Source organism: Phalacrocorax carbo, chromosome 4 (assembly GCF_963921805.1).
Source record: "Phalacrocorax carbo chromosome 4, bPhaCar2.1, whole genome shotgun sequence".
NCBI classification, from domain to species: domain Eukaryota; kingdom Metazoa; phylum Chordata; class Aves; order Suliformes; family Phalacrocoracidae; genus Phalacrocorax; species Phalacrocorax carbo.
In genome coordinates, this window is record NC_087516.1 from 13,584,953 (window position 1) to 13,609,466 (window position 24,514).

General features: G+C 38.9%; 1 protein-coding gene across 5 annotated transcripts in view; it reads right to left on the minus strand.

Moving 5' to 3' along the window:
• Positions 1 to 49: 49 nt before the first annotated feature.
• MAN2B2 (mannosidase alpha class 2B member 2) overlaps positions 50 to 24,514 on the minus strand; it is a 31,188-nt gene continuing 6,723 nt past the window's right edge. For 2 of the 5 annotated variants that reach the window (XM_064449097.1, XM_064449094.1), the window contains 17 exons: positions 23,927 to 24,032; positions 21,425 to 21,597; positions 19,550 to 19,665; positions 18,450 to 18,627; positions 15,125 to 15,323; positions 11,696 to 11,886; positions 10,669 to 10,855; positions 9,655 to 9,788; positions 7,257 to 7,513; positions 5,160 to 5,351; positions 3,953 to 4,205; positions 3,737 to 3,847; positions 3,427 to 3,619; positions 2,620 to 2,769; positions 2,176 to 2,288; positions 1,180 to 1,297; positions 50 to 297 (listed from right to left, as the gene is read on the minus strand). In XM_064449097.1, coding sequence (XP_064305167.1) covers positions 203 to 297; positions 1,180 to 1,297; positions 2,176 to 2,288; positions 2,620 to 2,769; positions 3,427 to 3,619; positions 3,737 to 3,847; positions 3,953 to 4,205; positions 5,160 to 5,351; positions 7,257 to 7,513; positions 9,655 to 9,788; positions 10,669 to 10,855; positions 11,696 to 11,886; positions 15,125 to 15,323; positions 18,450 to 18,627; positions 19,550 to 19,665; positions 21,425 to 21,597; positions 23,927 to 24,032 — 2,766 coding nt within the window. In that variant the 3' untranslated portion in view covers positions 50 to 202. Of the gene's footprint in view, positions 298 to 1,179; positions 1,298 to 2,175; positions 2,289 to 2,619; positions 2,773 to 3,426; positions 3,620 to 3,736; positions 3,848 to 3,952; positions 4,206 to 5,159; positions 5,352 to 7,256; positions 7,514 to 9,654; positions 9,789 to 10,668; positions 10,856 to 11,695; positions 11,887 to 15,124; positions 15,324 to 18,449; positions 18,628 to 19,549; positions 19,666 to 21,424; positions 21,598 to 23,926; positions 24,033 to 24,514 lie in introns of all 5 variants that reach the window. The other 3 variants (XM_064449095.1, XM_064449093.1, XM_064449096.1) reach the window with 2 other exon arrangements.

The window sequence follows — 24,514 nt, forward strand, 5'->3', positions numbered from 1 at the left end:
TTTCAGAAAAAAAGAGAGTTGTAAATAATTAGCCAAAAATACCCACAACTCAGGCCAACAGTTTAATTAAGTTCAAAGTTTATTCCAAAATTACTATTTCTATCATTAACAGCAGTAGAACATTTTGCAAGATCATCACTCATAACTTGAAACAAAAATTGGAAGCTATTACATATTCACTCCTGAAATACAATGTCAAACTTCATTGACCTTGGAAGTATACAAAGAAAGTCCTTATTTCCTTTGGGTGAACAGTAACTATACCATTTTCTGAGGTCTCTGTGCTGTTGGAGAATCCTGTAAAACACAACAAAATTGGTAATATATTAAAGAAGAAGCTTTACTCAAATGTACATATTATTCAATCTCAACATTGTTCTAACTCATCCCTTCCTTAAAAGCTGGTGTTGGAGCACATTCTCTCCCTTAAAGCTGTAAGTAATATGGAGCCTAAGATTCATAATATTAAAACATACAACAATTCATCTACTTTCCACGCACTTACACAGAAAACGTGAAACTCCTCCCCAGTCATGCACCTCTTCTTCACCGTGAGTAAACAGCGAGCAAGTTCCTAGCTGCAGGTCAAGTAGAGCTATAAACTCTCACCTAGCCCAGCCCAAAACCTCTGCAAGCTTTTTACAAGGCACATATACGGATGTCAGTGACAGGAAGGACAATGTCCAAGCAACTGACTGGAATGAGAAATGAAGCGAGGTCACCCACAGCATTTCATCTGAATGCCAGCTCTAACTTGAATCATATCCACACAGTCCTTTAAGCTGATTACAATGCGTATTTTTAACTGTAGCTGTCTTTTTTTGCAGCACAGGCTTAAGCGTAGATTTACACAACTCATCAGCATCTAATAAAAACCAATCAGTGTCACAAGTGTGAATTCATAAAGTAGCTACTTCTATCTGGACAAAGATAACTGCAGAAAGATTTCAAGCTTTTTAGTGCTTCTTGGCAAATCAAGCCATCAGAGAAATATAGCAGTCTAGTACTTGCAGGGAATCCTTGCTAAATGTTACTACTTGCAGGATGTGCCAGATACCAGGTCTGTTATATAGAACAGTACATTTTTAACCTTGCAAGTATTTTTACATTTTTAATGACTATTCATCAAGCTTCAACAGTCAACAACAATACAGACACCAACCACCTCATTCCACCTACTTTTGCTTGGGTATTGTGCCGTCTTCCATTTCCACCGCTTCAAAGTGTTTACATCCCAGGTGCCTGTGAGTGATCGCTCTTCCACTGCCATCACTGATCCTAATCCCTTTAGCAAAGACTATGAGTAAAGAAAACACAAGAATCAAAACATGGTTTATGGCGAATAGCTTCACACTCACCGGTCTAGTACACAGTTAGACCAGAGTAGAACTTTCATCTCTAGCATTGATCTATTAAGCAGAGCAGTGGAGACTTTAAAAATCTGCTGGGTCATGCAACCCAAGGGCAATTACAGATTCACCAGGCTTCAAACTAAGAAGCTGAGGTGCTGAGAACTTCCTCTGTGTTGTGGCAAAGTTCAGAGTCTACTTATCTCTCCATTCAAGAATTGAAAGTCACACTGCCCTTTTTAAAACAAAACAGAGAATCCTACACCTTGTTCTCCATGTTTCTGTCATCACAATCAACATTTCATATTTTAAAATAATAAACCCCTGCCATGTATTATAAAATAATCTACTCCTACATGAAAGATCAAATAAATAAGAAACTGAAAATATACAGTACATGATGGAAGTGACCAAACTTTCAACAACTTGCAGAAATAAACTATCGAGGAAAAAAGTATTTGTTTCCTTTAATCCTGTCTGCATTTCATTAACTATAGGTATAACTTGCAATAACTAAAAAAACCAGCAAAACAGGATCCAGCTCTGCACTGGTTAAGGTACTGCAGGAAGTGTTACACAACCAAGAGCTCAACAGAACCAATCCTACCAATATTTATGCAGATCTTCATGCTGTGCCTATGGCAGCATTCTGTGTTGCAAAGCTGAGTGAAAATAAGACCTGCTTCCCTCTGAGGTTAAAGTATACTAGTATTTTTGCATCCATCTTTTGTGGAGTCTCTACCACACAGGATGTTCCATTCCAGAGCCAGTCTCTCTGGAACAAAAAACACCCACGTGTTATACCGTCTCAAAGGATTAGATTTACCTTCAGATTTACCATCACAGGTTGAGACAGCACAGGATCCTCTCCAACTTCATACAAGTGCTTAATTCTTAGCAGGACACGACCGAAGTCTGCATCGCCTTGCTTCTGTTTACCTTTAAGAGAAAACAAAATGCAAACATTTTCTTACTTTTTTTTAAGCTTTACACTTTAGTATTTGAACTTAATTATAATTTTTTAAAATTAGCAAGAGGACTAACATCAAGAAATACCCAGCTCCCCCTGTTGACAGGAATGACACTAACAGGCATAATGAACTCATGCAGGAAAAACATTTTACTAATTGAGTAGAGAAGTCATGCAGTATAGTTAACTTTCTTGATAGAGGAATTAAACATTTTGAATAAAAGCACTAGCCACAGAAGACAGAGAGAAAAGAAAGCCAGCTGAAGTGTAACATCCAGCCACCCTTTTGTAGGCACCTACCCATGCGGATGCTGTCGACCTGCTCTGCATGATCAGAGCTGTATCTCCACCCTGGAATGCTCAGAGTCTGGAGGTGAAGATTAGGTGGGACAGTTACAGGCAAACCATGGACTGAATTCTGCTGACGTTGTCTGGGTAGCTTTGGTTTATCTCCTCCATGCAAAGTGAAACAAAGCAAACATCAAACATCCATCACACTCACAAGTCTGGCTAGGGTACTGTGGAAGGGTAAAGAGATTTTTGCTTTTTCTGCCAAGGCAGATACAAAACAGATGCTATGCTCTCTCCTCCAAGGCCTTCTGAGAAACAAAGCAGAAAGCAGCATGATTTTAACTGCTGAAGAAGTATATTAAGAGCTTTCCATAAAGCAACTTTCACTGCAGCTTGAAGTTACTATTCCGCTACCTGGCTTCAGTTTTACTTAGTAAGTCAAATAAATATTTTTAAAAGAATGACTCAGTAATGGTTATTAAGGACTCAGCATCCAGGAAGCTGATATATGGTACACTGGCTAACTTTGCACTAATTCCCTATGTGGACATTTTGTTCTCATTAGATGCTTTAAAATGTATTCTCCTCTGAAAGTAGAGAAAATTACATAACAAGAGAAACATTTCATATGCTTGGACAACATCCATGTTTGAAATTAATGTGAAGTAATTAGCAGGCTCTAAATCTGCCTCCTGCCTCTCCGTATACTAACTTTGCTACACAGCAGGCTTGAAGTCTGCATTTACAAACTTAACAGCATAATTCAGAGCAACATAAATAAGCCATTCAGATGTTAAAGATAGTTAACTGAGTTACCCGATAATGCTCCAAACATTACTACTGGCCTGTGTTCTAATGCCAGTCCACTAGTCCGATACAAAATATTGGTGACAGCCTTGGTTCCTAAAATAAGCCAGATCACAGGGCGAACCACTGAAGAGTCATTCAAAGTCAGATTATAATTCAGGTCCCACTGAAGGTTGTTCCATAGTCTCCTGTGAAGCATAACCTGTATTGGGAAGGTAAATGTCACAACAGTAATCAGCCGTCATGCTTTACTTATATTATCAACAGCCATGAAATTATGCTCTCCTAGAATAAAAACCCAAACATTTTTATATGTTACCTCCACTTGTCCATTTCCTTGACTTGAGACACCATGAGCTCTTTCTGCAAGCAGCATCAGCCTTGTGGTATCATCTTCAATGTAGGCAGTCTGGACCATAGGATAATAGTTCTGAAAACACACAGTAAATCATACAGTCATAATATTAACCTAGGTAACAGTAATGAAGAACAAAGATAAGACACAGTTGACTTTGGATTACCCCTTTGTGCCTACCCGAGCCACTGTGTTATTCATGTATGCCTTGAATGGTCTTTTCTGAATCTGATATCCATTGCTGTCGGTGTAGAGTAGCTGCCTAGTGTTCAAATTTGTGCTTGTTCTTAGAACTGCTTCACGATTTAATTCCAAAGGCCCAATGCTGTATTCTTGCTCTATCCTATGGCAAAGCAACTTCCCATCGTAGCCTTCTGGTACTGTATACAGCCTGGTATACACTGCATATATGTAATCCTGAGAAGTAACATTACTATAAAAGTGAGAGGAAAGAAATGCAGAGTTTATAAAGTGGACAACTTGACTGGTTATGTCAAGACTTAAGTCATTCATGAGGTCATCCTACACACAGACAACTTTCTTGCCTGTCTTCTATATATTTTGTGTGCATGTACAATTATTTTTAATTGCAATTTAATTTTTGAATGTACAGATATTCAGCTGGAGTAAGTGATATCCTACAATTTTCTTTAGTGTTGCAAGTGTAAAGAAGACCCTTCATTTGATGAGAGAGGCTCTATTTTTCTCAAAATTAACATATTTTAAAATAAGTATAACTCCCTAAGCAACACATTTACATTGTACAGAATACATGTATTTTTTTCAAACTGGGCAGCATTAATTTTGATGCAAGAATTACATTGTTTTCCAAAGGTCCTTCTCAACTACAATGCTTGTACAACGCCATGTAAAACAAAAGGATTCAATCAAATAACCAGATTTAAAAGAGGGTGAAAGGGTTATAGACTGATATAATTTTAACACAGAAAAGTAGCTAGTTCATCAGGGGTCAGAATAACCTTGTGTAGAATTAATTTCTCCTCTAATTCACTTGTAAGAAAGATATTCGTAGTTAAAAAAAAATGAACCAATATGTCCAAATTCCATCCATGTAAGAAGATGCTAGCTGCAATTTTAATTGAATTGTACAGAACCAGGATCCTAACAGAAGCTGCACTATAAAATGAACCACAGAAGATAACTCTGAACAATCTTCACCTCCCTCCTCTGTCCCTGCAGCAATATGTGCTATTTAAAGGAGGTGCTTTCTCAGCACTACATTTAGCAGATGCATGCTAGTGTTTTTGTGGAAATGCTGAACAGTACACAGAGCTCACTGTTTAGGAGTAACTATACAGAATTAATCTCCTACATATCTACAGAGTATTAAACATTCCAGTGAAGTGAAGCTCTAATGGTGTTGTACCTATAGAAATACTGCCTTATTTCTGTCATCAAGTTACCAGAAACCACCTCCAATCCCACTGCTTTTGATACTGGAACAGCTGAAGCATTTGCGGCAAATAAGTAGTTATCTGAAATGGGTCCTTTCATCACATCTCCATTCACATGGTACTCAAGGAACTCCTGGGTCAACTTGACAGTCTGGTTAGTCTCCCTGTGAATCCACAGAAGAGGAAAAATTATATTACTTACAAAATCCACATTATGTACATAATAGATGCAAAGCTGAACTGCAACAGGAATAAGGTTGGGAATGTAAGAAAAAAAATAATCTGTTTCCTCAAAGTGGATAACTGATTTTGTAAGATTTAGGAAATGAGGACAGCAGAGAATGAAAGTGCTTCCCGTTAAGACATCTGCCAGTGTGTAAATAAATGGAGTTTCTATGTCATTTTATACTTTGTAAAACAGAAACATCTTAAGACAGAAACAACATCTACATTAGCTCATTTTTTTGATGCGAGAGTTGCTACAGGATCAAAACCTACCTGTTGCACAAAAATAAGGTACATCACACCATATTACCAAATAATCAGACTAATTTAACTGACTTTATAACTAGGTAAATCAGCATGATGCAGTTTTCCATATTTAACACTGGTAAGGAATACAATTGCAACAGGATAGCAAAATTTACATTCGCTCAGTACCTATTTTGTCTCCTCCTTTCTCCCTGAAGCTTACAGTTCAGCTGTTCACGACTCCATTTCACAGTCTTTGGAAAGTCACATGAAGGCAAGTTGAGATGCTATTGCCCTACCTGCTGTGCTCCTCTTTTGGAGACTTGCTGGCAAAACAGGAAAAATCACTTCATCTGGCATATAAATTTAAACTGCTAACCATTTTAGCTAGTGTTAATACATTGACCTACAAATTGTAATGACTTAGGAAACATATCCAAGTCTTTTCTACTACTCCTATTATGGGGCATTTCCAGTGCAGGGGCAGGACCTATAAAGTCTAACTGTTGCAGCTAAACTTTACAAGGCTTCACAGTTTGAAGATCCCATTTTTTTTTTTCAACCTTTCCTGCCATTCTGACCTGACACTGCACTCTTACCCTTTACCCCAAAGCAAACTTGCTGAAACTCAAACATTCTGGGTTTGCCTGAAGGCTTATGAAGACAGTAAATACCCCATTTCTCCTACATGCTGAATTCCAGCTCTTGCTGCCTGCCAGATTTTTGTTCTTCCTTATTATAGTCTTTATTATATTCCCCATGGAACCTGGAAACAGTTAGGATCTGGAGGCACTTGGAGAATGTACTACTTCTAAAGCTGATTTTAACTCTATTGGACAGCAAGTTCTTGTTCTAGGAGGCAGAACTGTGAACAAAACCACAAAGGTGAAAGAGGTTTAGTAGTTACAAGGCCAACATCAAAGGGGTCAAAGCTTCCATCAGTACATAGCTGACAATCTGAATCCTGAGCAGGCAAAAAGCAGCACAGCTCCACTGAAGCTGAAGGAATTGAGCCTATTCGCATCAGCCGAGAAAGACAATATGCAAACCCCAAATCTCATCTCCATCTTGACTGCTCTCCCATTTTATCTGCCTGATTAAATGGAATTTCCTTATTTAAATGTTTCCTTTCAAAAAGTTCTGTAGTTTTCTACTACAGAAAGAATGATACAGGACTTGCAAAACACTACTAATCAGTAAGAGAAAGCTCTTGCTTTATCACTTAAGGCTCATTTTGTAGCCATAGTGTATGTGCTTACTCATTTTTAACGCAAACATGCACTCATAACCCTCTTTAGTTCTAAAGTACAATGAGATTCTGCTGATCTACTAGTTAATACTGTGATATGTGATCTTAGACCGACTGCATGGTTAAACAGGGCAACAACATTACAGAAATAGCAGAAATAAGCACCTATGCTAGTGTTGATGTTTCCTGTAGAAAGGAGAACTTGTGAATTGGAGGTAAAAAAGAATTGTAAAGAACATTCTGTTAGTTAAGTGTCAGAATTAAGACACAAGATTCAGTCCTTGGGCTTATTTTTACAAAGGATTTTACAGAATCTGAAACATTGTTAAAAGCAAGCAGGCAATCTCACCTCTCTGTAATGCTGTGCATTAGATTTGTGTCTTGGTCAAACAAGACCTGGTAGCAGTTGTTAACCACAGGAAGCAACTGTTGACTTTGTTGATCTGCATGAGTTATGTCTTTTCGCTTGTACTTGACTGATCTTCCAATAAATGCAGACTGCATACCATTCAAAGGTTTAACACTGTATTTTCTGTAGCTCAGACCACTTATTTCTACTAGAATATACAGATCATAAGTAGAATGGGACTCCACTGAGCTTTGAACCTGTACATTAATATACACAACAACACTTCATTACAGAAAATTAATTAGAGAGGCAACTATCTTCACATGTTTTAAGTTCTAAATCACAAAAATTAACTAATACTTTAAAAATAAGTTTATAAACATGCCATTCTTGAAGTTTTCCATTATAATGTAGATCTGTGCTGCCTTTAATTGGGAGTTTGGTAAACATGGATTAAGCTTAGCCTTTCTAGTGAAGGAAAGAGGATCACTAAGCAAATTACAAAGATCTTATTTTAATATGAACATGGAATCTTAGATCTTGATTTAAGATCGCATTGTAAAATGTCCATATGAGCAGAAATAATCACTAATTAAAGTAATCAATTGACAGAAAAGAGACTGAAACATAAGGGATGTGGCTAGTGCAAGTGTGAGAAAACTCATGGCAAGAGGAGGAAGCACCCAGGCACACCCTCAGCTTAAGCAAGGCACACAGAGAGGGAGGTAGAAGCATGTGGCATACTTTTGAACAGTAAACAGAACACCAGTACTACTTAATACCAAAATACCTTAAACAACAGTTTTTAATCATCTTTCAATTACATGTATCCATCCATTAATGTTACATGGTTTAGTAGTACTTTTGGTTTCAGGCAAGAAAATGGGCTTAGAGAAATATTGTAGAGGTTATGTGATGAAGAGGTTAGCTAAGACTAACCACAAATTAAAGCAAGTTGTCTTTCACACTGTGGACTAGCATATATCCAGCTACTCACACCACTGACCTCCAAGCCTTAGTTGTATCAACACGGCCTACTCCCACCTTCTCCCTTCACTACACAACTCACGCATGCAGTGCAGAAGAGGGCAAAGCACTTGCCAAGCCTCAATTCCTCTCAGCCGCATACTCACATCAGGGTTCTGAGCTAAAGATTTCTTTCAAAAGGTGTGTGTGATACGAATGCACTTTTGAACAGTACATACTGGAAGAAAAAGCCCCCAAACTACCTTCTCATTTAGCCTCAAGTGACCATCCCCATGCCTATATGGGTAACTTCTAGCAAAAGGGAGTACAGACCAACTCTAGAACAGAAAACTTTATTTTAAAAAGACAAAGAGTGACAGCTTGACTTTAGGGCATCCTAAATCCTGAAATAAATGCTTTAAATACACATCAATCTCATTCTTGTATCTTACCAGGCTAAGGTAATTCAGAGAGTGGGACTTCCGGGAGGTAAGTGGCTGACAAGTAAGCATGACCATGTGCTAACTCAAGAGACTGATGGCTTCCAGATAAAGGCGGTATGGTCTTACGCCATCGTCTTGTATATATACAGGAACAGGAGACAGCTGTTGTGTATCTCTAGCTAACTACAATGTGCCTTGATGCATAGCGATAGTCATAAGCCACAGATAATAGAAACTCTGTCCAGCTGGCAGAACTTGCCAAGCTATCTGGCATCTCGGGGACAGAGGGGAGCATCTGGAATTCTGTCATACCTCTTTAGGCCTTACGTGCACAAGGCATTCCTCCAGGTTTATCAAGCCATTGATGATGATGCACTCTCTACAGCAGATGCTCCTGAGAGAGGCTAGTGCAAGCTTTCACTTGAGGCCACTTTCTTCCCTCCCAGGAACAACTGGCCTTGTCTTGGAGCTTGGCTATGACAGAACGAGCAGTCATATGGCAGCTGACTGTCACCAGCTTCTTTTGGGCCTGTAACTAAGACCTACATTTCTTAAATCTCTTTTCCCCTAGGCAATCTGTCAACTGTACAAACAGAATGTCAATTGTAGGGCAGGGCTTCAACCACAAGGGCTTTACTGGAAACCATGTTTTTTATACAAAGAAAAGCAAGATAAGAAGCACCACGTCACACACAGCAGGCATGCAAAGGACAAACCAAGCACACTAGAAGAGCAGGAAGCCCTTTTGGACACTGAAAAAGAAAAAGTCCAGTTGAAAGAACAGGCAAGTAAAAAAAAAACCAACAAACAAAACGAAACAAAAAAACCCTCACTTTGCAGGAGGACTAGGAAAATCCCAGTTTGAACTAATACTTGTTTTTGTTTTCACTGTAATACTATATATTACCATACTTGACAGGAGGTAGGATCAAGTCAGTGAAAGCTGACAAGTGAAAGAAAAGCAACAGAAAGAAACAAAGCTGATGTACCTGTGCTGGTACAGAACGTCCCAGTTCATCATATACACCCATTGACAAGTGGCTGACAGAAACCATGACAAAGGTAGTGATGTTCCATGCCAGTGGATTATAGACAACAACATATTGGTCAACATCTGGAGCACCTTTGTGCATGCAAACAAACAAAGATATCAGTCACTAAAACTATGTATTTTTAAAATGTGATATTAAAAAGTATTTGAGAGACCTGTCTAGGTACAACCACCTTACAAAATTTTAATATAAAATCCTGCAGTAAAACTTCATAATTGAAAAAAGAAAAACATTTTATAGTCCTTCATAAAAACCTCTTCTGCTTTATTCTTCTATTCTTTACCCAGTAAAAAGAGACTGTGTATTCAGAAAATGACACCTGAGCTGAATGTAAATGCTTTTAGTGAAAATAAGCAGCTTACCACAACTCATTGTTATATAGAAGATCAAAGGAGAAACCTAATCTAAAATTAACCCTGTAAAAACCCAAATCAGTCTGTTGCGCAGCGCACAGCACTACTTATATTTCACAGTTTAAAAAGTTCCGAAGTAAAGGCAAAATGGAATGTAGTTTTCAGAATAGACTCTTTAAAAATTCTTTTATGTTTTTTAACACAAGCTGGCAGTACACTATAGCAAGAACATTTCTTAACTGTGACTGTGCTTCTTACTGCGTAATCTTATGTCAGTTTAGTAATTACCCTGATCAGCATCTCCTCCCTCCATTATATAGCTGAGGTCTGAATCTGGGACCCAAGTCTAATATATGCACTGGGGCAGGGCTCTGCCTAACATCGGTTTAAAGGTCCTGTTTTCAGATGCTTGAGATCTGAGAGCTCATAAATTCATCCGAGTTCCCCTCAGGTCTAGTAGGTCTCATAAGGCAAAGGGGATTTTCCAGCCATGGTTCATGGAACTTAGGTGGTACACAGTATGTTGATTTCTTTGGAGAAAAACAAGACAGCTTTCACAAGTTAGCCTGAAAATTGGAAAAGCTGTGTTAAAGAGTACCTGGTATTGCTGAGTCTTTACTGTAAATAGAAGAATAGACCTCTCCGTTGTTCTTTGCATTGTTCATGTCGAAGATTATGGAAGCCATTAGCTTCTTTACATTGAACATTCCATACATCAAGTTATTCATGTACATGTCCTTCACCTTGGGAGATTCTGTGCCTGTTATACCATCGTGGTGCTGGACCTTACATTTAAGAGTAGTTTGAAAGGTCACAATGTGACAGGATAACTTCAGGTTTGCATTTTTATTAACACGATACACTAACCTTCAGACATATAACTTAAAATAATAAGCTATTACAGCTATATTCACAGATTCACATTTTGCCTATTCCAAATTGCTATATGTAGAATGAAATGGTCAAAGACAAGATGCACACAGCTTTCCCTTGATACATATTCCTGTTTTAATATTTAGAAATTACTAAAGTTACGTACTTACAGGGAAAAAAAATACAAGTTACCAAAACTAAAAATATGGTACCAAGACAGGTTTTTAATTTCCTACTAAGATCTGGTCAGTACCTTAGCTGACAAAATATCTATAACCAGCAAAAGCACTGAGGCCTGTAAATGGTTAATGGTATGAGGCTGATCACTTAGCTGCTGAACTTTGAAGAAACAAATCCATCCTTCCTCTTCTGACTTGCAGAAGTAGAGATTATCAGTAGTTTTCAGTTAGTTACGTTTTTGTTTATTTTTTTTTAATATTTTGTAAATAATAAAACTAACATTAAGAAAAGGAATTTCATGTGCAAAGTTTAAAACTGCATACTCTTTCACCGGCTGAAGAAAACATTTGCCAGTAACCATATCTTGAATGCATGGCTAAGAGGCTGAAGTCATGTTTCAAGACAGTTTTTTGAAAAATAGCTTTATTTTGACTTATGACTTGCTGAAGGGGAAAGTTTGTCTAAAAACATAAAAGCAATCTCAAGAAACTCCAGCTAAAATGCTTAAGCAAAGCTTTGCCTTTGGGCAAGAAACATTTTTATTCAAATTTTAAAAATAAACTAATCTTTACCTCTGAAACTGCCCATCTAAGGCTCTGAAGTTGCTTTAAGGCTTGACACTTGCAAATAGAACTTGCTGGATGTTTCCGGACATACCGTGTGAAAAAAGACTCTCCAGCATAAAGCAGTGAACTTGCTCTCCTTGCGATTCCTTTCAGTGTGCTCCGAGAAGTATAAAATCCAGTCCATGCTTGAAATGGCTCTGTTAAGAGTCGAACACGCCCCATATATGTCAAAATACCGTTTCAGTTATCACTTATTGTTTCTTATTAGACTACTACTGTACAGCTTCTTACATTAAACCTGCTGTGGGTTTACGCATCAGCCATCAAATGCAACAGTCATAAGCCCTACAAAGAAACACAGCCATAAACATGCACTTTGGAAAACTACCATCTGTCCTACAGGCCTAGTAATGTGAGTGGTGACACAAAGCCGTTATCGATTAAGTTAACCTGTGTTTGCCGAAACGTTGTCTTTGTGGATCTGCACAAAAGAACTTCCAAAGTTTCACTGAAGCATATTTTGTTACTCATTAATAAAGAAAGTGGATTATAATCCTTGGTTACTGCTTGATACAAGCCCTCTATATTTGCCCTTTTTAGTCAAAGGGATTTATCTGAAATTTCATTTTCTCAAAATGGAGTAGAAACAGTGATGCGATGACAACAAACCACTGCAGCACTTCAAACTACATCAAAAGACGCCCTCAAGTGGTCAGTGAAAAGTATTTCAACAGAATTTCTGCTAATACATTCCAGTATCCCATAAAGTAAACCAGGAAAACAAATATTTCTTTTTAAAGCCTCAAAATCTCTACTTAGCTTGTTTTTTTTTTTTTCGTTTTGGAGGGAATTTTTAAAAAATTATACCACTGATAAATAGGTCTGCCTGAGAAAAGTTGCAGAAAGTTCTTTATAAAGTGCATATATGCAACCATAACCATCTGCTGTCAGTCTAGGTAGCATCAAAGGCCACAATTACAAAATGGGATCTTTTGCTCTAAAACTCCAGGGCAAATTCTTTTTGGCCTGAAAAATGCTAGAAGTTCTAACAGAATGAATTCCATTTCAGCTTTCAAGGTTACAAGCAGAAGAGTCATATATGCATACTAGCACAGTATAACGAATGTAGAATAGAAAAAGGAAATACTTAGCTGGGACTTAAAACCTGAGTTTCCAAGGCATATGTCAGAAGTGACACTGAGCCCAGGAAGTGACTCATAATAAAATGGCATAGAAAGAATGAGACGATTAATCATCAAGAAGCAAAACAGTATGTGGGAGAAAGTGCACTCAAATCTATACTGCAATTGCAAGGCACAGATAAGTCGTTTGGGGAAGAAATTGCATGTGTGTGTGGGCACCCACCTGAAACACCAAAGGTGCTGCTATGATGCAAGCTAATGGCAATCGGCTATTGCCTGTAAATTATGCCAAAAGATACAGGTAAGAACTCAGACGTAAAAGGATATTAGCACTTGAAACTGGCAGTGCATTTATTAGCAAGTTGTTAGATATGACACGATCCCTAGAGGAATGTGAGTAAGTGGTTGGTCCATGCAATGATTCACAGGAAGCAACAGTTATTAATTTTAAAGGTAATAGACATATTACAGAATATTGGATGTATAAGCTAAACTTGGGTTGCAATAGTCTGATATACATCCACACTGCCAAAAAATGTGATGAAGTAGTGGTAGCTACAATTATATAGGAAGGTATTTTAATGACAGCAATGATATTTTAATGATAATCCAGGCAATGAAACAATGAATGTGTTTAGAAATGGAGAAGTTAGCTGTGTCTTCTCCCTGCATACTTCAACATGAGGCCTAAAAGGGTAAATTTACTGGGGGAAAGAATTAAAGCGATATTGGGTATGGCATGCCTTCTTTCCTATCTTCCCAGTACTTTGCAGGTCTGCTTGAAAAGCTCAGGTAGCGCAGCAAGGAAGAAGCAAGCAAGCAACAAGCAGCTGCAATGAATCTGTGTCACATCACACTACAAAATTTCAGAAATACAGGTAGAGTTTTCACTTTTTGAGACTTCAGTTATAACAAAATTTTCTTTCCCCCAGAAATTAGAACTGTTTTCTTTAATGAAAAAAGACAATACTTTCTCCTAGAGCTACAAGAGATTTTAGGGATTCAACTATATTAAGTGTTTTGTTTGGACCAGGAACATGCTTTTGAAGTACATTCACCAGTTGTCCTTACCTAGCATGCTTCGCTTTATGTAAAGACTGGTTTTGGAGCTCACAAACTGGATTCCTGATGGTATGTAACAAACATTAATGGGCATTCAGTCCATATGACCAGATTATATCCAATTTTCCTAGAATTACATAGAGTGTAGACATCAAATCCTCAGCACCAATGGTTTCACTTTGACCACTCGTATTCCACTGCACTAACAAAGTACCCTAAGAGCTGTCAGATTGCCTTGGTCCTGTGGTCACCTGCCTCACTTCTCTTCAGACATTCATAGATTACTCCACATCACGTTTCCCGTGTCTGCTCTAATCTATGCATAATCTAGTTCTTTTAAACAGTAACAATGGGACATGGCTCTATTTGGCCATGCATCCATTTCTAGGTATTTTTCAGTTTATCAGTTTCCTTTCAGTTCCTTGGATCCTGGAGCACTGTGTCCTTACTACAGATCATTTTTGGGGAAGGGGTAGGAGAGGCATAACATGCACATCTAATACTGCAGAATACCTAGGAGACTACAGGTTATTTGTGTGTGCTAACATGTGGGAGGCAGAGAAAAGGATGAATTCTACGTTAAATGTCCAAACATGAAATGAATAGTCAAAGTCTACATTTGAAGTGGAACAAATCCTAGGATCTTAGCTTTAGAGAGTTCATACAGGACCCCTCCAATGTCACAAGAGATGACTTGGATTATTTGTGCTGGTACACCTCTGCGAAGCACCTTTGCTATCACTGCTGTCTGCTAACCAGCTTGCAGTGTGTTACATGCTTCGCAGGCTTTTTTTTCCTTCATCCATCTACTGAAATATCTTAGGGAATTTCAGCCAGGTGACCTAGGCCTACAGGTTTATCTCATTGCTCACTCTTTTCACTGCAAAAGAACCTGATTAATGTGGTATCTACACAATTCTTCACGTAATTGAAAAAATCTGGATGACATCACACACTCTCGAATATACCTTGTGCTTAGTTTTCCTTTGCACTCTCTATTAGCAAAACGAAAACCTCAGGTTAGGACGGTCCAAAAGAAATATTCCAACCACTGCCCTACCACCTTTCTTATACCACTAAGTTGGGATCAACTGGCCTGTTTGTGGTGTCAATAAATGTTATAAGGAGATGGTGTTTTTCCTCTCTATTTTTCATTTTCTCAATTTCCCTTTATTAAAATTTTAAATATGTACATTTGAGGCAGACATTATGCAGTTGGGAACTTAATTACCTGTTGAATATGGAAGAAAGTCTTGAGAGTCCCGAATTTCCCATGTAAGATTTCTGCTATAAACTGCTTGGAAGTAATCACCAACAGTGGCATACTGGACAGCCACTCCAAACTCATCAGAATGCTTGTTAATATAATCCAACAACAGGTCCATGTTGGAGAACTGAACAGACGCATTAAAGAACTGTTTGTCACAGCCCTGAAATACAGAAAAGACTGTATGTAAAGCCAAATGACTTTAGGTCATGTAATTTAGAAGGACCTTTTTATAACACTGGTCTATGTTAAAGTGCTATTTTCTTGTGACTGCCCATGTAAAAGTTATTTGTTACAAAAATGTCAAGAATGCGTAGGGTTATTCGCACAGATCATCTGATAAGCAACTAGCATTACAGATAGGGAGAAGAGTGTTGACACACCATATTGTGCAAGAGCATGAAATTTCATGGTAGCAACTGGAAAATGCATGCATACATGCCTGGAAAGACGACCTTTGTTTCTTTTCTCCCACTTAGCAGAAAATAAGTAAGTACTTATTTTCAGCTCTTAAGAATGCCTACAGCTTTAGGAATTGCTGAAGACATGATGTGAAACAAAACAATCTGGGCAGAGATCCCTGTAGTACAAATGTCACACAATGTGTTGCTGATCCCCCATCATGACGGTATAGTACTTCTGATGCTCATCCAAATAGTTAAGAGAGGCAATACACTGTCTGTAAAAGCCTCTTTTTTATTTTTGTGCATGCTTGCACAACTTCTGCCTTCTGTTGGAGGTGTCTCAATACAGACTATCTGCACGTACAAACATTTTAAAAAGGCATTAAAGTAAGCATACCTTTGTTCAACTACAAAGTTGAAAAGGAAAATGAGAGTCAGTCAGCCATTGCACCACGTGTATTCTTACAGTATCAGTATTACAGTATAGGCATCGATCTGAAGCACAATAACATGCTAGGAAACCTTCTCCATGTAAAAAGGCCTAATAGAAGCCTTCCAACACTGACGCCAGCTTAATGCATCCTTATGTCTGTGCCTGAGATAGAAAACACTGCCCAAGTCAATCCTGATCTCTTTTTCAAAATAAAAATGCCCTCACCGATTTTGCCAAAGCTTAGCAGCTGCTTGAAGAAATGGCCAAGGAGACTTTATTTTCTTTGCAATCCCATCTTCCTCTCCAACCTTTACCTGATGAGCTGAACTTACTGAACTCATGAATGAGTTGAACCTGATGACTTCAACTGAACTCAAAGGCCTCTCCCTACTCTTTCCCAGATATCAGTGCCACCTCCATCCCTTCCACATTTTTAGGTGCGTCACGGTCACTGCCACATCCTTTATGAATCCTGGGGCACATGCTTGTCCCTCAGACCTAACAGGGTAAATCACTGCTCAGAAAAGTGGAAAAGTGGTCCTGCTCAATATCTTCACTGATGATCTGGATGAGGGGATTGAGTGCCCCCTCAGTAAGTTTGCAGGTAACACCAAGCTGGGTGGAAATGTCGATCTGCTGGAGGGCAGGAAGGCCCTACAGAGGGACCTGGACAGGCTGGATTGTTGGGCAGGAGCCAACGGTACGAGATTCAACAAGGCTAAGTGCTGGGTCCTGCCCTTCGGTCACAACAACCCCATGCAACGCTACAGGCTGGGGGAAGAGTGGCTGGAGAGCTGCCTGGAGGAAAAGGACCTGGGGGCATTGGTTGACAGCCGGTGGAACATGAGCCAGCAGTGTGCCCAGGCGGCCAAGAAGGCCAATGGCATCCTGGCTTGTATCGGGAATAGTGTGGCCAGCAGGAGCAGGGAGGTGATCGTGCCCCTGTACTTGGCACTGGTGAGGCCGCACCTCGAGTACTGTGTGCAGTTTTGGGACCCTCAGCACAAGAAGGACATTGAGGTGCTGGAGCGTGTCCAGAGAAGGGCAACGAAGCTGGTGAAGGGTCTGGAGAGAACAAGTCTTATGAGGAGCAGCTGAGGGAGCTGGGGTTGTTTAATCTGGAGAAGAGGAGGCTGAGGGGAGACCTTATCGCTCTCTACAACTACCTCAAAGGAGGTTGTAGCGAGGTGGGGGGTTGGTCTCTTCTCCCTAGTAACAAGTGATAGGATGAGAGGAAACAGCCTCAGGCTGCACCAGGGGAAGTTTAGGTTGGATATTAGGAAAAACTTCTTCACCGAAAGGGTTGTCAGACATTGGAACAGGCTGCCCAGGGAGGTGGTTGAGTCTCCATCCCTGGAGGTTTTTAAAAGAAGGGTAGACGTGGTGCTTGAGGATATGGTTTAGTGGTGGACTTGGCAGTGATAGGTTAGCGGTTGGACTCGATGATCTTAAGGATCTTTTCCAACCTTAATGATTTTATGATTCAATGTGGAATTTATTTGTACTATTCAAACTCCCTCCTCCCCATTTCGGCATAAATTTCCCCATAGTACCTCTACAGAGTATTATATCCCACTTCTCCCTCCACCCTCTGAAAAAAAAAAAAACACAAAAACAAAACAAACCAAATTCAATGTAATCAACAGTGTCACAAACACTGGAGAAAAACAAATCAGTGACTCAAAGCTGCATCAGTGAGAAAAAAAATGTTTGTTCTCTTTGCAACAACAGATATTGCGGTGAAATAGCCACCTTAGAACACACATCATTCTTTAACATCGTAATTATGAGACCTACAGCATCTATCAAAATTCAAAAACAGACTGTTTAGGCAAAGTTATTCTTTTCTAAGGACTTAACAAGAGTGAGAGCATGAGTGCTATGTGTACATGTAGGAGGGAATTAACACAGCATATTGCTGAAAAAAAGTGTTTGAATGACCAAGGGGAGATATGCTTATGTTTCTAACTAAAATACAAAGACTGTGTAAGAAAATGATTACACATCGATTAGAAAAGATGTTGTTTACCTAATGCATAATAATTTTTCTTGTAATGCTATAGTTTTTCTTACCACAGAGTTATGCTGTGCTAAGCAGTTATGGAAAAAGAACACTTAAATAGACAAAACAAGGAGAGAAAAAAGGAAGCAAGATCGCAATATACAGTTTTGCATGAGATTACCTTCGCATTTTTACAGTTTTGTTGCATTTCTTTCTATATTAAGTACTGTGGAAGAGTTCGTAGACAGCTGGCAGACTACAAGGAAGTTCTAATCTTTAAAAATCCCCACTAATTAGACATTTTGGCCCCGCTTATTAGAAAAACACTTTACAAACATGTGGTTTGTACCTGCATTTTTGCACTACATAGTGTAGCAAAGTACCATTACCTACTGTTCATACTGTAGTTATACTTGCCACTTCTAAAACAAATGCTGATCACGCACTTACCCATGGCCATAAAACGTCGCTTGTTCGGAACCAGGCTGCTCTCTCCTTAATGTTTGCCACCATGGTTTGTGCATACAGATGGATGTTGGTGTCTGTAACAGGGAGACTCATGTTTGGATAAACACCATCTTTTGGCGGATCTGGGAAAACTGCAATTCCATTCCAATAAAACCCTGATCTAAGTAGAAGGAGAAAGCAATAGGCTATAAACAGGATTTATTCAACTGGGGAGAACACATCAAAAGGTGCTGGGATAAAACACAGACACACAGGAAATAAGAAACAAAAAAAAATTCAGTTTATATTCATTGTTAGTGTTTAGTTTTTAGAATTTATCTGGGAGTGGAGGTAGGGGGAAAGTTGTCCAGTTTTGTTTTCGCACTGTGTAACTTTCCAAGTCCCTGCTGCTTGCTGGCACAGAACGAAATTCATAAGACAAAAGAGCAAACTTTGTAACAATGAGTATGTTCCCCCAAGTAGAATTAATTTACAGAGAGTGTTTTACTAGATAAGCCACTGAGTAAAACAAAGTTTTCAAAAGCTCTTGGATCTTTTCACAAAGTAAAAGGAAAATTTTTGTTGCTTTAGTTTAACACAGATAATATACACAATCTCAGCCCAATATAATTCAGAAAATCTCCCACAGAAAATCAATTAGCAATAGCCAAGTCCATACTGAGCTTCCTGGAGTTTTTAAATCCTAACTTTCCAGGCAGAGTAGCAAAAAATCAGTCCTGATTCAGGCATTTTCTGTTTATAGCAATTGATTTGTTTCACATTTTTAGTCTATATTTTTTTTGGTAAAGACTGACATGATATATATGTACATGAAAGTTGTACCTGTGTTCCAAGCCTCACGGTGCTAGAAAATGTTATTTTTAAAGTCTGTCAGTATTTTAAGTATTTCTAATGCCTGTCCATAGTAAGAGTCACTCTTTGACTCAGATCTACAGAGTCTAGACATCTCCTTGACCTACTGCAGGTCAGGAGAAAGCAGCAGAATATGTTGAAAGAAAACAGTCAGAGAAAATGCTTGAACTCCAACAATATAAACTCTCAGAAGTGATCAATACTTCTGCCTGTTTGGGAAATCTTCAGACCTGTTTGAAAAAGGTAGTTGTGATGGGGTACAGTAGCTGTACTGATCCATAACATGGGTGAAGATCTCCTGTCTTTCAGATAAGGAAGGAGAGCCCTGCCATACAAACTGAAGCTTCTGGAAAACAAAAACGGCAAGAAACCATTACCCTTGATGACAAGCACAGAAATACCATCATTAACAACTTCAGACTTTGGTGTGCCCATTTTCCTTTCCACCACTTGTAACACTTTAAGTGCTTTTACTTAAGTACATTGGTACATTAAGTACTTAACGACATTAAGCTGCTGGAGCGTCTCCAGAGAAGGGCAACAAAGCTGGTAAAGGGTCTGGACAGCAGGTCTGATGAGTCTTATGAGGAAAGTTTGAGGGAACTGAGGTTGCTTAGCCTGGAGGAGGCTGAGGGGAGACCTTATCGCTCTCTACAACTACCTGAAAGGAAGTTGTAGCGAGGTGGGTGTTGGTCTCTTCTCCCAGGTCACTAGCGATAGAATGAGAGGAAATGACCTCAAGCTGTGCCAAGGGAGGCTTAGATTGGATATTAGGAAAAGTTTCTTCACTGAAAGAGTGGTCAGACATTGGAAGAGACTGCCCAGAGAGGTGGTGGAGTCACCATCCCTGGAGGTGTTCAAAAAAACATGTAGACGTGGCACCTGAGGGCACGCTTTAGGAGGCATGGTGGTGTTGGGCTGACGGACTTGATGATCCTAGAGGTCTTTTTCAATCTTTATGATTCTATGATTAAGACAGACAAGGGTACCCCAAGCAAGGTTACACACTATATATATAAGGCTATAGTGTTGCCTCTTTGTGTTTGAACTGATGGAGAAGGAGGGGAGGCAGCACACTGCCAGCGTACTGCTAAAATCCAGATCTAAGCCTAGCTTATCCCAGGCATTATACCTCACTTGTTTCAGTGGAAGCTGAACACCTCTAAGCATGGAAAAATCCAGATGTACTCTGGATTGCACTCTATTCAGTGGGAATCTATGTTTAAATCAACTGAAACAGATTTACAATTTTGGAAGCCTCCAGACTACCATGTGCCAGAAAAAAAATTACACGAGAAAAATTTCTCAAACCCTCATAAAAGATTTTAGCAGAAAGGAGGTATCACCAGCTCACTGCAGACATAAGGTGGTAGGTCCTGGCTTCACCGAATCCAACAGGAATTCTGTTGCGTTCTTCAGAGATGCTTGACTTTCACCCAAGGTTCATAAAAACTGCCTAGTGCCCAGCTCATACTAGTGAAAGCCCCTTATTTTCACTTATTTTAGTGTGTAAAACTGATGCCAGATCAGGGACCAAGATTGTGATATGAAAAGAAAAATACTTACTGTGTATGGGACACAGTGCGAGAAGGCAGAACATGAAACAAAAACTGAATTCAGCAAAGAAAGAAAAATATTAGCTGCCACCCTTACTGACCTAGTATTATCACTTTTACAGGCACAAATAAATGTTCCAAGCATGACAATTACTGTGCACAAACATACACACTACACTTTAAAACAGTCTATAAAAACCCAACCTATCTAAGATTTTCTCAAGGGAAGCTGAAACCCATTCTAGATGCCTTTAGTTTCAACACTCCTAATTCTGTGTCCACATATGCCTTGCCCAACTGCCTGCATTTTGTATCTTCTTAAGGCTAGACTATATTTTATCCTTGACCAGAAGTCATGAAGACATTACTGACCATATTGCATACATTCAATATATTTCACTAGTACCATATGCAATCAGCACGTCTCTTTTGGAGAAGAAACACCTACATTTTCTTGCATAGATCAGAGAGATGCTTATCTTAATGCCATGGTTTAGATTACTCTAAGTAGAGGCTGGCAATGGGTTCCATTCCTAAGGGTATTTTTACCTTGTTTTTCTGCATGTCAGCTTTCAGATCATAGTCAATCCGAGAAACAAGATGAGCATTAAAACCAGCCAGAGCAAAAAGAGTTGGTGTTGTAGATGAAGCTCCAAAAGGATCAACATGCCAAGAAAACTGAGGCCTGATCCCAAAAGTTTCATACAAAAATCCATGGCCTTCTGCAAAGCAAAATTTGTTTACATTAGGAACACTTTTACCAGTTAATTTTATAAATTTAATAGGCATATAGTATTACAGATACGCACTTAAAGGATAGCTCTTTGTTGCTGTTTTCCAAAGCATCTGAAGTTTCAGGAATTTAATGATTCACAGCAGAAAGTTTCACACCAATAATATTTATTTTGCTATGCGAAGTATAACTTGTTAACATCATAAGAGATGAATAACAAAAAGGAATGATGATTAGAGACAGACCTGGGAAAAAGTACTTAGACACACATTAGGTTAAGGATAACAGCCAGGTTGGAGTCTGTGTGAAAACAAGCTGGATTTTAGTTTGTGTTTGCTCAAATCATACGACCCATTCTCTGCAAATTTCAGTCTCCTATCAATGACAGAGGGACAGGAAAGCCACCCAGTAAACAAAACTAATATGAATATGATCCTCAATAGTAAAAAAAAAAAACCAACAAAAAAGCAAAATGTTAATAGCGATCTCGATACAAGATGTTATTTACAACCAATGCTATTAATTTTGTATTGAAATTAGTTAAAAAAAAAGAAACCCTCAAATCAGAAAGACCATACAATAGAATAAACTCAGACAAACTATTTAAATGAAAGTAAAACAACCAGCTAAGCAGTAGATTTTATTCAGAACTCCAGTATATTGCACTAGGATCCTATCATTCATTTAAAAAACAAAACAAAACAAAATGCAGCTCTTAATTTCATAGTTCTAGAATTGTGCTCAGAACTATTTGAAAACAGAACCACATCTTCCCCATTTTGGACTAACTCACTCTGAATTTTAATTTCATGTTTGAATAACTGAGGCTGCAAGGCATTCTCTTTTCACTTCACCCTTCCCATGGTTAATGTCTTCTCTAGTGAAAATCTTCACAAACAACGAAACACATTTTAGACAGAGTTTGCTAGGCTCTTCTGAAATACAGCTGGCTGGACAGACAGGAGAAGACACAAAATGTAGACCCCAAATATCTGCACTGGCTTTGTCTTCTAAAGAGGAACTCCACACACAATGCAAGGATGCATCTTTTTTGTTTGTATGTACTCAAACTGAGCAGGCATGCTTTCAGAAAAACTAAATGGAGTTTTAAAATACTTTAATACTTTTGTTCCTGCTGAATTAATTACTAAACTTGAATTTTCTTTTTTAAAAAAAATAATGTTTATACACAGAATGAAATATTAAATTAGAAATAATGTTTTTTGCAGCTAACTCGAATGGATGAAAAAAGCTGGTTTTGCATTTAACAAAAGGACTCTTCAGTCAATATCAGTATTTTCTTTGGAGAAGTCCTGGGTTCAATGTACAAAGCCCATATAACAACCTTTAAACACAGGAGTCAGATGAGGAAAAAAAAAAAAAAAATGTTCATCCCTTCTCCTCCTCTTGACCATTGTGATGCGGTGACTCACTGAGATGCAAACACAGCTGCTATCCCTGTGCTCTTGATAAACACTGGCAAGAAAGGAACAAGGCCAGTGGAGCTGCGCAGTCAGATCTGGCAAATGATAGAAGTGTTTTCTGACCCTTTACTCTCCCATGTAAAAAGCTGCCTAGAGCATAGCCCTGAAATGGGCAGGGTTTCTATCAGCCACGACAGACAGCTGGTGCTAATACATCCTCTCCTGCCCCAAAAAAGCATGCTACTCCCTCACGGCACACTATAGGCATCTACAGCACAGTGGTGGCATGATTTATCCTGTTTCTTTTTTAATTTACCAGAGGGAGATAAACCTAAATACTAAAAGACTCTTTAAACCATCAGATGGAGAGATGTTACATACAAATGGCTAGAAGCAGAAACTCTAAGATTAAAATGGGAAATAGGTGCGTATTTCCAAGAGATGCACTATTTCTAACAGAGGCTGATGATGATTACAAATGGGGGTTTCTTCATTAAGCAGGTCTTGCAACTAAGTTCAGATGAACTCAGTGACATTCTTTGGCTGTTGTTCTGCAGAAGACTTTGCCTAAACGATACAACCTCCCCACACTCTGAATTGCTACCAGGTATTTTCTTCCAAAGCATTTCATGCCCTCAGTTTCACCATAACTATCTTCCCAGGAGCTTATACTTTCAGGAACCCTCCTGCTTACTACAGAACTGTTGCATTTGGGTTTTTTAAAGTAACGGTTTTTATACAGATAACCCACCAGAAAGCTAAAAATAAGAGACACTTTAATTGGTTCCTAAAAAGTAAGAAAGTAATAGTAATATTGGGGTGGAGAAATGAAAAACAAACAAAACCCCAAGGTCATAACAATGAAAAATAAAAGTTAAATGCAAATATGCATACCCGTCAACTGTAAAATTTGATCATCAATTAGTGTCACAGCTTCATCATGCATCACTTGCCCTCCAATGACAAATTCCAATCGTCCCTCCTGAAGCAACTGATGGACCTATGATATTGAAATTAAGACACAGAACATAAACATCATTTCAGTCTTATCCAAAAAGGCTGCAAATTCATTTCAGATCACAGCCCATTACCTAGACAAAACATTTGTCACGAAGGCATCCAGGACAAAAGTAAAATAAAAGGCTGTCTGTACTGAGTGCTATCAAAAGGAGAAAGGGAGAAAAAAGCATACTAATGCACAGCACAGTGTATTGATTTACCGAGCTTACACTGAAACTAGGTAGCAAGGATGAAGGATGAACTGCCAGGTAGACCCTGACCTTCTGGTGTTTCTCGGTAGGGCTGTTACCCTACTATCTAAACACCAAACTGCCCCCATGCGCTGCACTGGCAGCAGCCTAGGACCCTGCCTCAAGGCAACTAGAGCTGGAGGATTAGAACAGAAGATACTACACCTTCCCACAAAGTCTCCCTCCTGCTGCATCTGCCTTGGTTTAGGAAAGGCACGGGGCAGCTGGGTTA